We start from the raw sequence: 15,521 nt of genomic DNA on the forward strand, positions 1-15,521 counted from the left end.
CGCTTTCATCAAAACAAAGCAGAATCTCGCGGCTCGCCTTCGCAGGCGGCAGGGCAAGCATTTTAGCAGGATAATTCGCGGAAAGTGCATCGTCGTTCAGTTAGGAAAAATCGAGGAAGAGCAAGTTAAACGACTGTGCACGGTCCAGCGAGTATTTGTGTGCGAGCTAGCTAGTGCAACGGTCGGCAAAAATGTCTTCTATCAAGTTTACGTCCGATGAACTGTTAGGTGGTAAGAGAAACTAAAAAAAATTGCCTTTCTACGACCAACTTTCAAAATTCACTATTAGTACTACGAGCGTTATATCACCTAAATGTTACCATCGACAACGTTTTATTTGTTTCTATTAAATAAAAGCTGATTTTAAACACACACACACATCGTTTTGGTTCGCACAGTGGTCGCAGTGATTTTTGAAAGGTTGTCCCTAATAGAGTATAAGAGCAGCTGTCACGATGACGTTGCGGCCATTTCGCGCGGTCCAGCCTGACACGTAAACAAACCAGCTTCTCCTCCTTTATTTCCAACAATGCAATCTTATTCTCCTCACCTACGTCAACAACCTACGCTTGCATTCTTCCTTTATGTCATCAACCATTCGAATCGTTTTCTAATGATCCATTAATATCTTTCTTCCATTATTTTTTAAACGGTATTATACTATTTTACCTTTTGCCGCCTTCGAACATATAGGATGCCGGCAAAACACTCCACATTTCCGTAGCTTACGGTAGCTATTCCGTTGTTTCTTCGGTCAACTATATAAGTTTTATTTCTTTTTTTTACCACATAGGCATTAGTCGTACGACAACTTTAGGTTAATTTTTACGATCGCTATCTACGTTTGTTTACCCTGAGACATCAGGCAAAAGATGTAGCTGAGCGAGATGTGCATTTTTTGTCAGTTTGTGTAGAAAAGGATGGAATGTGTGTTATGAAAAATTATCTGAATAATGGGCGTGTAAGGGACATCTGTTGTTTATATCCGTGATCGATATAGCTTATTCAAGTACGATTTGACCGGACTAAATTAATGTTATTTTGAAAATTGATCCTTTCCAAGCTATTAAATTTTTTTGTACAGAAGGGGGACTCGTTATAGTGTTGAATACGTAAATTCTATTCTTGCTTTTACTAAACTTAGATTCTGTTTCTGATAATGTCGCAGCCTGTGTCTGAAAAGAATAATTTCCAGTAACGTACAAGCGATTAAATTATTTTTCCCGGAAATGGTTCAAAAATAAAATCTTATCTCTTCTTAAAGTTTATATTCTTCTCATAATTTTCCTCTGTCTCTTTCGTTAACGATTCTATATAAGTGTATAAGGTATTCATCAAGTTAGCTTGTATTTTTATCAAAACAATTATCTTACTAATTGTTGATTACATTTTGTTAAGATTTTAGGTGTTTGTCCTGTTTTGACCGAAGAAACAAATGAATGAGTGATTATTTGTTGTAAATTCCAATAACAGCCTTATTACTATGTTCGAGCAAATTAATACAGATTATGAAAGGGCAATGTTAAATTAAAGTAATCAATTGGAAAATTACTGAATTAATTTCTATGCAAAATTTCTGATAAAAATAAGTGAAAAATAAAGAAAATAGAAAGAAAAAAATTGTATGTAATTTTTTATAACCGTGGTGGACATAGAAGATGACAGTGGTTTGTTGAAAAAGAAAAACAACTTGTCAGTAAAGTGATTAACGTGGTACGTGACAATCGACAGGAGCATCAACGTGATCCTGTTCTCTGCCAAGTAAGGCAGGCGCGCATCAACCTCTTACGACGAAACCAGAGCTGTATTGGAGTGAGATACTCGACTTTTGAAAATAGCTCCACCTTCCCCCTCGATCAGTCTTCTTAATTAACTTTAACCGTTCTCATAACTTACCTCTCTTTAATCCCCCTCTAAGTTTCAGTTCTTTTCTTGAATTGGCAATGTAAATAAAATGAAAGAAAATTGGAAAATTCTAATTTGTTAAATCAACCTTTGGTATATCAAGATAATCAAAACAAATGAACGTTTGATTGTTGACCAAATCAAATAAATTTTTCCACCTAATTCCAAAATATTACAATACGTTGTTTAAGAAAACAGGGCTTTGGGAATGAGCAGAGGAAGCTGTTGGCAGAAAAACACTCACAGACGCATTGAACTGCTGTAAGATAAAGGATCAGGATGGGTGAAGTAACTCACCTCTTGGAAACAGCTACCATTATATAGTATACATATATATAAATGCCACGTTTCCTTTGTACTATAAAACTTAATGCCGAAATTGTCGCTTCACTTTTGCTTTTCTCGTCTATTGCTTTCGACCAAAATAAATAAGCCACGCCTAAGTGTTTTTTAGCCCCAGTTTGTTTTCAGTATTGTTACTAAGGTTCTTCTGCTATAGGTTGTTTATTCGTGACAATTTCTCATGTTTTTATTGTCCAACGGATCCGTGTAGCGTTACTTTGTGATTTGCTCGCCTCTTGTTATCAGTACGATGCTTGCGATAAATCGAGCAACACGCGTGACCTTGAAAAGCACGTGCGCGTTTGTTTAGAATACAAGTGGAAGAGGAATAAGATAGAAAATGATGATTTTCTTCCATTAGAATCGTTGTATATAGGAGTGTTCCGCGTCATTCGCAGTAAAAATTAAAATAGGATAATAAAATTGAATGTACAATCCCACACAACAGTTTAATCGCTGTTTTTCCTTTTCTACTGACTCATTATAACTGTTATAATTATCCAAAGAAATAACATGCAAAAACGTATTATTCGACGGTTTTACTAACACTAAAACGAAATTTTAATCCTTAACGGTTAGATCAACTATCAAACGATAGGAAATTGTTTTCATTTTATTGGATATTCACTTACATCTTTCGACTTCTCTGTACGTTTCACGTTTCCAATTAACTCCCTTGGCTTTGGTCTCTATAAATTCGTCGCTTCGTTTCTCGAACATCCACTGTCGCGTCTTGCGCAGTCGCAGTTACCGAATCGCGTTTCGCGCCTAATTTTCTGTTTTCGTTCCAATTCACGCAGACGACGAAGCTCCTTCATGTCGATCTTTACGCCCTCTCGAGAAACGATATAATCGCATTTCTCCAACTCATCAAACTTCATGGCTTCCCAGCCGGTTCTCGGCTGCTTTCTTAGAACCAACGACGATCTGTCATAAGAAAAACAGAGAAGAAAAAGTCACTCTAACCTCAAAAGTCTAGATTGCTACGCTGAGTCGCTGATTCTCCAAATCGAGCGCTCTCGTCGTATTTAGCCAGTGAATTTATTATACACGCTAGTTATGCAACTGTTTGCAGTGTAATAAATGGCACGATAAATGCACTACTATCAAAGAATAGCTCCGTTTAATCAAGAAACTTTTCAACCCAAGAATCCTTACAATTTTTCTATTTCAGCAATCGTCTTGAAAATTTGTATCAAGAAACTATACCTATAGCAAGATTTGTCCATTTTATCCGTTATAATATTGATTCGAAACTGTTTGGAATGTATTATTGGTGTGATTCGTTGCGAGGAATTTTGTGGTGATAATTGTTTTGATGAACAAAGGTAAATGTCAGAAGCGAGCCAAGCGAAACAAAGAACGGTCGCGATGCGGATAGGTGGCAGCTCTGGGCTGTACAGTCCTTGCTCGGTGCATAAATTTTCGACACGCTCCTTTCGCCTGGCTTACGCTAACCGAGGGAAGTGCGTGTCAATGTTTTATCCTGGCCAGACCACATGCAATCTTTACTTCGTAATTCCCCACGTAAAAAACTGATAAATAAAATATATCGGATTTTAGATACCATTATTTACGACCATTTCTTTTCTCTTAACGATACGCGCGTTACGTATACTTATCAGGACTAAAAATATACTAATATTATCATTATTCTCTTTTTAGTATATAGATACAATTTTACGATTAGTTTTTTAACACTCATTATTATTTTCAAACAATACAGATTTATGTATCTCCGCTTTAACATTTTATACTGTAATAGTAAAAAACAATAGAATTTCCAACAGAATTCGAAGCAATTCTATCTCAGTTTGAGAGTTGTGTGATGTTTATTTTTTCAAATTTATACAAATCTGCTTCACCTATTCTTTAGTGTTATTGAAACAACAATCGTGAATGCAGTTCGTATCAGTCATTTCCTTTGTTGTTAAATTTGTCCACGGTAGCAAAATTGGTGATTATGACGTCACTAGTACCAATGTTGGTATTATTCTAATTGTTCATCTATAAATTTCAGTTTGCTAGTCGTTTGTCCCGTAGAAGTGTACAGAAAAAACGTGGCATGGATTTAAGTATCGTCACTAGCGTGTTCCGTGATGTCCGTCACGTACACAACTTTCATAAATACAGTACACGGCTTCAAGAATATTTTAAATTAATCATTTGCGCACAACGGAGTGACTACTATCGCTTTTTCCATGATACGCCCACAATCTATCATTGATCCATTGGACGCCCACGCAATGTGACCAGACGAATAGCTGAATGAAATTGCAATTTTTTATTTAGCGGAAATTTAACGATTCCAAAGGAAATAAAAATTAATCAAGGTATACACAATGCAAGGAATAGCTGCAAATGTTACTAAAGTTAATATAGAGTGACGCGAGGATCTACAGTAGATCAATATTAATATAGCTCGTGCAGAGACGAAAATTAATTATTGATCGTTAAATATTGCAAGGTGTGAGCGAACCCGCAGTATTTTTAAACGTCTGGATAAATTTGCATAAAAGCAGCACGGAGGAAGTTTTATGTTTCCGTGCATTTTCACGCGCGAGACACACGACCCATGGAGTGCACAATTAAAAAAACTTGCACAATTAGTTTATACTTAACCTGACTATTTACTTGTGTTCTTAGAAACGAAGCTTTATTTTACCCTTTTCTTTGCTTTATTTTTATTCATCATTCTATAATTTTGTATACCACAGGCTACCATCAGTTTCTGTTTACATTTCGCAATTCTTGGAAATTTTTGAAAACAAGAAATATTCCGATCCCTAAATTGTGTTTGGGAACAACTAAAAGACTTGCCTAAAAACGGAAAGTATAATCGATATATCTAAACTATACTTTTATAGAAAGAAGAGAGCTTTATGCAATTCAGTATAGTTTCTACGATCGAATTATAATCACAGTCGTTACTAGCTAAATGGAAAAGTGCAAAACTTCAGGTAAACGAACTTCTCGTTCGTCAAAGGCCAATGATATCTTGCGGGAGATACGCGGCCGTTAATTTGTTTTCACTGATTGTGAATGAAAGAAGCTCGCTGCTTGGGTCCAAATACGCAAAGGAACTTTTTGTAGATACGTTGACGCAAATACTGCATCAATCTCGCGAGTTTTCTTCGTATAATCTTAACGGATCAAGAGCGCAGTTTTGTAACTTTCGTTCGCACTATTCGTGCGATTGAAAAGTATCGAATCGAAGTGATCGATTTGTGTTTTTTCTGCAGCGTTTTACGCTTCTCGTTTTTTTTGCACCCCATCGCATAAATATTATGAGAAGTATGACGTTTGGGAAGGCACGAGTATGACGCTCGATGGAAAGTAAACAAAGTAGGCATTGTTTACATGTTTTTTGATATTTTTTCTACTCGAAACATAAACTTGTGCGATAAGAGCTTCCTAGGAGTCTTCTTACACTTCTATAGTATCCGTATTCGCGTAAATAATGTTGTGATGAACGCGATGCTCGGTGACTAATAAATATAGCGACGTTCGGAAAGAAAGATGGAAAGTAAACATCGTACACCTAGTGCACCATATGTTTTGTTATCAATATGCAAACTATGATAAGTTTGAACCATACACGCTATTACTATTACAATGAGAAAGCTTTATTTTCCGCTTGATGAGTCATCGCTTGTATTTGTCAATTGAACCGCGAAACGACGCAATGTTGTTCGAATATTTGAAGAAAGCATTATTTCGCTGAAATATTGATTTCTGTAACCCTCTGCCCGTACAATGTGTTTTTTAGACACGAGTGAAAATTAGATGTGAAATATTTAGAAGAGTGTACATTTTTATAGGTAGCTGAATTTTTAATCGCGCATTTAAGCAACTACTGAATTAAAAATATAAATAATACGATATTTTTGAGAATTTTTTCTAATTTAAAAAATCAAAATTTAGCAGTATAACTAAGTATTCAATTTTGTGTAGGCTTTATATGGATAGTTCTGTTTAATATAGTGTAAAAAGACAGAGGGTTGAATATTGCTACACACATATATATATATATTTATTTATTTATACCGAGGGAATTTACATAAAGGACTACTCGAATCTTATTACAATTTTCCATATACATTTCTAGATGCATAAATAGTTTATCGAACACTATTTTATAGGAAAATGGGTCGTGGAATAATTATAATAAACGAGACATTTTTCTATTATTCGGGGCAAACGAAAAGCATGCCGAGAGGGGTTAGGAGGGGGGGGGCACGAATGAGGTTTTTCTCAGTCTATATATAGTATCTCGTAGATGATGATAAACTGTTATTGATCGAAACTCCTACGGTATTCTCTTCTGGCGCTCTATATAATTTACTCATCAGACGTACGTTGCTTGTCCGTGACGCAATTGGTATCTTGATTGTGGCGACTAATATATTAGTTAACGGACCTTGACCTTGAACTTGCTATGTACAATCAACCGTAGAATCGTTCCTGCCATACCATTACCATTTCATGAGTTTCCTTGCTCTACCTGCTTCTTTCTTGCGGTACCCACAGATTTCACTCGCAGGTACTCAACCCCCTCCCCCCCCCCCTAAACGTTCACTTTCCAAATAACTCAAAAACCAGCTTGAAAAGCCCGTAAAAATTTCACGCGTCGTTTACCGAATTTTGCAGTAATGAAGGAACTTCAAATAATTATGCAATTACATCCTTGAACTTGGCAGTCGAGTTCAGCATGGCGCAAATCGTTCCTTTTCTATTATTACGGTCATTGACCCCCCCCCCCCCCCCCCCGTTCTTTTTCCTTCAACGAATATTTTACTCGTAAATACTAAGTTTCCCCTAGTAAACGCTCGCGTTTGCCTCATTAACAACTCGAAAAGCAACTTTAAATCCTTTCAGAATGTTCACTCTTAATTGAAAGTAGGGAGAGAACTCGAGGAAGCTAAGAAATCGCATCCTTGAACTTGTCAATGGAGTTCAGCTCGTCGCGAATGGTCGCTTTCCTATTAATTATTATGATCATACATAATTTCTTCGTTCGAGTCACGCATTCATTTTCCACGAATCAAGCGACATTGCTCGAAGATCCATGGAACTTCCCAACACGAGCTCCACAACGCCATTTTCTTATCTCTTCATCGATTCACTTTTCATGTAACGATTTCATGAAATAAAGAAGAAAAAATACAAAGAAGACTCGATACGAGTCGCAGCGAATGTTTTCTCTTGGAATTTCTCTTGCAATAGAATAGATAAACCGAAGGATGATTCATTAGGGAACACGCGGTGAGCTGAAGTATCCAGTTATCGTTGGTTTTATTAATAAGTATTAATCGTTGACGGGCGATTAGTTAAAGCCATAATACGATTACTTTGTTATTTCCATGCTGTGTCGCGAAGTTGACTTCTTGGCCGGTTGTATATCGTTACAATAAAATTATCTTACGCAAAAAGAGATTGGGTTTCGCGAGGAGGGATCGAATAAGCCTGATAGCTTGTGGTCATTGGAGAAATTTTCATTGCGATCATCTTCTAATTCCATTAAATTTTCATCGTCCCTGAAACGATCAACTCTGTTTCCAAATTAATTTTGTTCACTCTTTGTTTCGTATTTTCGAATTCGTTTATTAATAATTACAGTTTTAATAGTGATTTTGGCTGGAACTGCGTAAATGGCGAGGTTAAACTTGTTAATTATGGAATTTAGTTTTTTTGCATTATTTTATTACGAGGGAAAATAATCAGAGGCTAATTATATTTTTAATTTTGTATTTACAGAGTCGTGGATTGAAGTGAATCCTGTATCCGCCGACAGGATAACGCCTCTGCCGTTTAGCAGCGGTGGCGAGGAATATTTACGACTTCTCAGGGAAGCACAAAGAGACTCCACACAGTCATCGGCTAGACATTCGCTGGCATCTTCTCGTCGGGATACCCCACGAGACAGGTAAACGTTCATCTTCTTGTAAAACTAAATATTCTTCGTCCGTTGCAATCTAACGAATTATTCATTACACTCTTCAAGGTAGTTGCAAGAATTGTTTGGAACTATTTTATCCCAAATACATCATCTTCATGTTTTTTTTAATTTTTCTAACAGACGTTATGGCAAAGAGGCTCTGGGAATGAGTAAGAGAGAGAGAGAGAGAGAGAGAGAGAGAGAGAGAGAGAGAGAGAGAGAGAGAGAGAGAGAGAGAGAATGGAATTGAATAAATCATGATGAAGAGGTTCTCTGCCAGTTTTGGGAAGTGCAATGCATGGCTGCATGTTTGAAATGTTGGCTCCAGATAAGTGGCATGCTCAGTTTGGTTTGATTTAGAAACCAAGAAGAAGCTTGTTCGAGCGAGATGGTTCTTCAGAGAAGGTAGCCAAGACCAAAGAGAAACAGATCTACTTTGACATTCGAGTGGGTGCTACTGTAGTTTTGGAGGATTGCGTATGAAAAGTAACAAAAATGAGGCAAGAAAGGTTGTTTGGTTGGCAGACAACAGACATACTATATGGGGTATCAAAGTGTGTCTGTTTTCTCTTTATGCGTAGGCGTCTGACGCTACTCAAGGACGTTTGGATGAAGAAAGAACGAAAGATAGAAAGAGATGGAACTAGAGGAGATAGAAAGAGAGATCTATATTTATTGTTATACGAGAAATAATTTCATGTATAACGAAACAAAGACAGCGAAAATAAAAACAAAGGAGAGAATGAGAAACAATTATTGTACAGGGGCTATATCTCATTTGTGCAAGAGAGAAGGAGAGATTTATTGTCATACAAGAAATCATTTCATGCATAGGAAACAAAGAAAGTAAAAATAAAAATAAGAGAGAGAGAGAGAGAGAAGATTACTGCGTGCTACAAAGTCTACGAACCATCTCCTTCCTCGTCCTCCTTCACTACCATTATAGCCAATCTACATACTCGCTAAACGAGAAACACGTTCAACGCAATTTGTGCCAAATTTAACTCATCGGCCGACGACTTGTGCTATAATTGGAGAAGAAGGAGCCCACTTCAGGCATAAAGGCCGTTTATATTTGGAAATCAAGCATTTCCTTCAACTTTTCTCCTCCAAGTTTGGACCTATTCTTTCACCCAATAAACACTTATTCGTTTGCCTCGCTACTTACCTAGTTAACCACTACTGTTATGTTTTTCTTTCAAACAATTGCTTTTCGATAAAGAATATTTTTTTGTCTAGTCTTTCCATATTATCTGATAATAGAGACATCGTGTCTCTTTATCATTTAAACTTGCTAAATCTTTCTCGGTAGCAACGTCCAGGCGTTATCTCTAAATTTCATCAATTCTTTGTTTGAAGAAACCATTTTACTCTTTGTGGATTTACCGACTCATTTTTCTTCATATTGAGTAACAGAAGCGCGTGCGTTTTATCAGTTCAACTCATTAGAACAATGTCTACGAGCTATCGCTTAATGCAGCGGTAATGCAAGCATCGTTTTGTACTCTTAACGCAAAGTTTGCGAATATTTAGGAGATTCTATACTTTCTCGCTAATCTTCGCTTCTATTTATACATTTTCTTTCAAACTTCGTCATTAGTTTTTATTACAGCTCGACAAGATTGCCCAGCAAGGACAGTCACGCTTTGTTTTTCAACGACGCGAATTTTAATTACTTGCAAGTAATTACGACGCAGATCTCTCGATTTTCACACTTCCGCATAAATATCTACGATAAGGGCTCGATAATTCCTTCCTTATCATTTCTCTCTCGCCCATGGAGATATATTTTCTGCAGGAGAAAAAATTGTTACGTAAGCCTGTTATCGCGAGAGCATTGAAGAAACGAGTATTTGGAAAAATTAAACTGGGTTGTCTGATGGGAATTTCGATTTGTCTTTTGCACCATTTCTGGTAGCTGCATTAACGTCTGCATTGCGGACTGAAGAAGCAACGAGCTCTTTATGTCGACAAAAAAAACTAGTCCATAAATTTTGTTAAAACAATATTATCATACGAATTTTCCACTATCGAATTAATTGTAATTGAAAACTGTCAATCGATGATGTAACAACTATTTTCCAATTCTTACTGGTAAAAAATAACAAAAATATTTTGGCATTCAGCCAATAATGTTTTCTTAATATTCAATTGAGCCGTAATGTATCAGGTATGAACTTTGTTAAGTAATTCTTGGTTCCCCTTCGAACTCAACAATTTCCGGTCCTCCAATTCTCCATGTAAGCGTTCGCTTCATTCCCTTCAAACTTACAAATATATATCACGCGTTTTATTAGCCGCTTATCTTTCACTTTGCGGCAAGAATTTCCCAGTGTCTTGGTTTCCACATCCATTCGGAGATAACGGGAATAATTTTGCGCAGTACTGGCAAATTTTCACTGGTCGTTTGGTCACCGAGGACGATTAGCGTGGCTCGTGCGTTCCGTTGAAATTTTCCGGGTGGCAAAAAAAATGATAGAAAATTCTGCTCGGATCGCTGGATTCCTCGTTGCGAAACTCGCGCAGCCCAATGTAAACAGAGCGACGAAGACGCGAGAATTCTACTTCCTTTCTATAACCAAGCCTCGCACAATGGAATGCGAAGCATCGGTTATTGCGACTCTACGAATTGCCATCGAACAGACCCTCTCCATTCAAATATACTCAACTGCAAACTCCTCTCTCTCTCTCTTCCTGCTTGGAAGACGAATTTTCTTTCCACCAATCATTTGTACAACTGTTTACATAATGTTTGGCATTATTTTTACGGCAATTAAACTAATTACAGGTTATTTCGATATTTTAATCGATAACTCGACTCCTCAAATATGTACTTTCCAGATTAACTTTGATATTGGCTCGGTGATACATAATAATCGAGCCTGCGCATAATCTAATAATTTGTAAATTGTTGTCTTGTTATATTCCAGTCCAAAGAGTCCGCCCAATAGTCCAAACACAGAATTATCTACCGAAGATGAGCTGAAAGGCGTGTATATAAATTACCACTGCAACAAGGTCAGTTTCATAATAGATTACTACTACTACGTTTATACTATAGCCATTCCCGCAAGAAAACCTTCGCTATGTACGTCTTTGAAACGACGAGCCTCAAATTACATTCGTGACGAGCCTGATGCGTTTGTTTATAATAAGAAATTTTATCAAAGAACCATGGTAAGCTCTATGTATCAGTAAAAGCAAAAATTTCGCATCGAAGGAGTTTCTGGATAGTAGAAAAATTGACAAAGCTAATTTATTGCAAAATATATGAAAGGAAAGAGGAAGGAAGTTGATACTTGCCTCGTTTCATTCGTTATTTTGCAATATTAATTTTAAAGAAAATTGCAACAATAATATTTGCTTTTTCAACAGAGAAAAGGATGTTAATTGAATAATCCGAGTACATATATATGGGATTAGGTTGGTCTTCGTGGGTGATGACCTTTGAAACTGGGTAGGTCAAGCTATACATCGCAAAACAGAGTCGACCAATCTACAACAGGTTTTATCGAACCAGCCGTTTCTCCCATACAAGGTCCCCGGATCACTGACTCCATTAGCAACCAGCCTCGCCCTACGACGACGTGCAATATCTAAACAAACAAAGATGTCTTATTTCAAATTAACGACCCAAGTGGATAATTATTGAACATACACTGCAACTGAAAAGTTTAATGAGAAATAGTCTATCGAGATCAGTGTAAAATTCAACACTCTTGAGTGGATCGATACTCACATTTATTTATAACAACATCCAGTGCTATTTTTTATTTTAAGCAAAGATTTAGAGCAACCTCGGATCACTGACTTTCTTGTCGTGCCTGTAAGACTCGTACAGAAAGCAATTTTCTCAATTTGTTGGAGGAACAACCCTGTTCCTCGCAACAATTGTGGCAGAGATTTTTACAGAGATAAAGATAAATCCAGCATTACAAGATAAACTCATTTGGCACTGTGTACTAAGATACAAAGGATCAATCCGTGTCAATTAAATAGTTACACGACCTTTGTTGATTTTGCTACAAGAGCCTCTGTTTAATAATTCAACAAACGGTTTGTTCTGTGATAACTCGTATCATCGAGCAAACGGAACGGACCTTTAGAAATGGAAAATGTACAAAGTGGAAGCTTATTTGTATAATTTGTAATTAGAAAAACTCTATAACAGACTCTCGTAGCTGCAATAAATATTTTGTAAGAATGCATCGATGAATTTTGCAGTCACGCTAGTTACACGTCGTGATATAATTATCGAAGCCTGTCCCACGATCCAGATTTCTCAAGACTCGTTCAGTTCAACTTTGCATTCTGCCCCTTTCTCCCACGGAACCAAGCCACAAGGTCAATCTTCATGACATCTGTAAAATAAGTTGAATTAATTTTATACCGAGAGCAGAGACAATATTTTACTTTTTAAAATGGTCAGAAACGCTTGAGATGATATATTTATGAATAATCAGTTGATGCATCAGAGTTTTTCTGATAAGATTTAAACGACGTTGATTTGGCTGATTTTTTTAGCAAGGATAAAGTCGAAGATAATGGAGCGAAGATCTTTGCCAATGTCGAGGGATTGATATAGCGTTATATTTTGATATTCTGCAACAAAGAGACCGCTCTTGTAAACGGCTTATCTGACAGCAAAGAAATGGGAGAAGAGCGTTAACTGAAAATAACCGTAAGATCTTGGAGGGGACATACAGAAATTTTGAGAAGTGGATAATACGCTTATAAGGATTCTCCATGAGTCACAGTTTGTCTGTAACGACGCTTTAGTATCGCTGTTATTCAAACTTTGCAGATATACCTCAAGTTTCTATCCGTAGTTACAGAGAGTAATGTATATCATATACATATATTCTTACTGCCACGTACAAACACAGTTGCGCACTACTTCTACGTATATACGACTTAAAACTGTTTATTTATGAATAATCACGAACGAGTATAATTGTATGCTTATTTTTATTCTGGAAGGAAAAGTAATGTCCACCACGTGTATACGTAAGCTTGATATTAAGTAATAATGTATTATCTGGATGCTTAGTAATTCTTTTTTTTTGTTGATAAAAAATTAATTATATTCACTAGCGAATATTAGCAGAAGACTATCTACGAGTATTGCAAATGAGCACATTGCATCTTTTACGAAGCTGATAAATATGGAATAATATTACTCGCTAAGCATATATAGATATCTTTCTTTAAATATAAGTATAACTGTCAGAATGTTTTATTGTATTGCCACATACATGCATGAGTAATTCGAATAGTACAGAAACACAACTGTTGTTGTATATGTTACTTTAAACTGTTTGGTGCAGGCCAAACCCAGCGTTCCTAACCTCTCTCGTACAATCTGAAATTTCCTGTACGCAGATATTTGCTAAAAGACGAAGTGATTGTTATGCAAAGTGTTCGTATAAGCAACTTGCAAACTAGAATCGATAAAAGAAGAGTCGCTCGATTTTAAACAGATAAGCTAGTTACAGGAGTTGGTGGTTTTTATGCTACCAGTTCCGTGTACTCTACGCAACAATTAAAAATAGATTATCTCTACCTCGTCAATGGTTATTGCGTTTTACGTACCACAGAAATAAATATTTACATGCATTATGATTTTACAGCAATTCTGACGCGATTCTATCGCATTTTCTCAGTCCATTTTCATCTCTTTATGGATTCTTAGCTATTATCGTATTTTCTCTCACGCAATTGACCGCTAGTACAATCTAATGTCAAATGCTAAAAGTTTGAAAATATAAACCTGAAGCGTCATACGATCTTCGCGCTCTTCACTTTTTCTCTCGACCCTGCTCTCGCGTTAGAATGTTTCTTCCCGCAAAAACCGGTTCCTATATCAACTTTCGCGAGAAGACTCTGTCTACAATTGTACTGCTCAAGTACAGCGCGTAAAACGAGATTCCCAAGCACAATGTTGCACCGTGCAAAAAAGTCGTTTGAAAGGGTTATTGTTACACAGTCGTCTCGACGAAGGATTACTCATATTAAATGTATCGAACTCTTGCGAGAGATCTAAAATTAGAATAAAGGAATGAATGAACGAACGTTTCTTCAATTCTAATCAGGGTCGCTCTACAATGTGCTGAATAAGAATTTCAAAATTACCTCGAACAAAAAGTGTCGTTACTAAACGACAACAAAGCTGTAGCTTTCTAACCTTACTTTCTCATTTTCCGTCAAGCTTCGCGTTGTTTTCTTGAGACGAATCTGAATGAAAAAACATTATTTTCTCTATTCGGTATTTTTATTTAATATAAAAAGATAGGGATAAAGACATAAAGATAGAGAGAAAAAAAAGAGGATGGAGGGGATATAACGTTATTGAAGTACGTTAGCAAGTAGAATATCGTAAGAGCTCCAGCAATGGAAAAACTTGATAGGAAAAGGAACAATCGTGTTTCTTAATGAGAGATGGGAGGGGAAAGCAAGCAAAGAGAAAGAATAAAGAGTATAATAACGGAATGCCTTGTTAAACGAGAATTAAATAGCGAGTAAGACCTGACATAGTAGTGAGAAATGTGTGACAAGTGGAAAAAGTACTAAAAGAAGCTGGGTCGAGAAGAAAGAGAAGAGCATAAGAGAAGAACAGGAGAATCTCAGTGGCGTCGTAATATTGTCCAGCCAATGAAAAGCTGCGCTTGAGTCACGCCATGCGCAGTCGCACACAAGTCCATTTTTGTTTACCCACGTATCCACGCGTGGCCGAACATCGAACATTCCTGAAAAGCTGCTAGCCAGCTAAAACAACCCAACGCATTATTGCATTCTTTTTATTCGACATGTGATAGATAGCACATCCTTGTTAGATGGATTGTAATGTTCCTCATTTAGAGAGTTCAGTGACCCCAATACGATCCTCGGACAGCAGTTAATATCGCAGTTTTTACAAAATAATGTAGTAAAACAGTTGTACCGCTGTTTATCGTTCTGCTGCAATATTAATGTTTTTTTTTGTAGAACCAACAATCTATATCATAATATTGGGACAAAACAGGAATGGTGCACCAAATACGAGAAGAGTATATTTTAATTAATTTAATCCCAGTGAAGTTGAATGTTTGGGTGTGCTGATTTTTTCCTGATTAAATTTGCCGAGACGCCAGATAAGCGATTTGAGGAATTGGATTAATCTAGGAATTTCAGTACTCGCAGTACGACACGTGTTTACAGCGCACGTGGGACGTTTGCCTCAGCACTCTTATAATAGTAATCGATGCGTGCGATTGCTGTTCTTTTTTCTCCAATAGCTAATTTAGCAGTATCCACTTTGAAAGGTTATGACCTCGCTGTTAACTTTCATAAGTCTCGT

At 36.7% G+C, this 15,521-nt stretch overlaps 1 protein-coding gene across 2 annotated transcripts in view; it reads left to right on the plus strand.

Annotated features, from left to right (window-relative positions):
* BNIP3 (BCL2 interacting protein 3) overlaps positions 1-15,521 on the plus strand; it is an 18,323-nt gene continuing 2,802 nt past the window's right edge. Inside the window, exons 1-3 of one of the 2 annotated variants that reach the window (XM_066725556.1) lie at positions 1-228; positions 8,005-8,173; positions 11,116-11,203. In XM_066725556.1, coding sequence (XP_066581653.1) covers positions 192-228; positions 8,005-8,173; positions 11,116-11,203 — 294 coding nt within the window. In that variant the 5' untranslated portion in view covers positions 1-191. Of the gene's footprint in view, positions 232-8,004; positions 8,174-11,115; positions 11,204-15,521 lie in introns of both variants that reach the window. The other variant, XM_066725554.1, reaches the window with a different exon arrangement.

This window comes from Prorops nasuta, unplaced genomic scaffold (assembly GCF_024137725.1).
Source record: "Prorops nasuta isolate Cenicafe-Biocafe unplaced genomic scaffold, Cenicafe_Pnas_1.2 PNAS00004, whole genome shotgun sequence".
Lineage (NCBI taxonomy): Eukaryota > Metazoa > Arthropoda > Insecta > Hymenoptera > Bethylidae > Prorops > Prorops nasuta.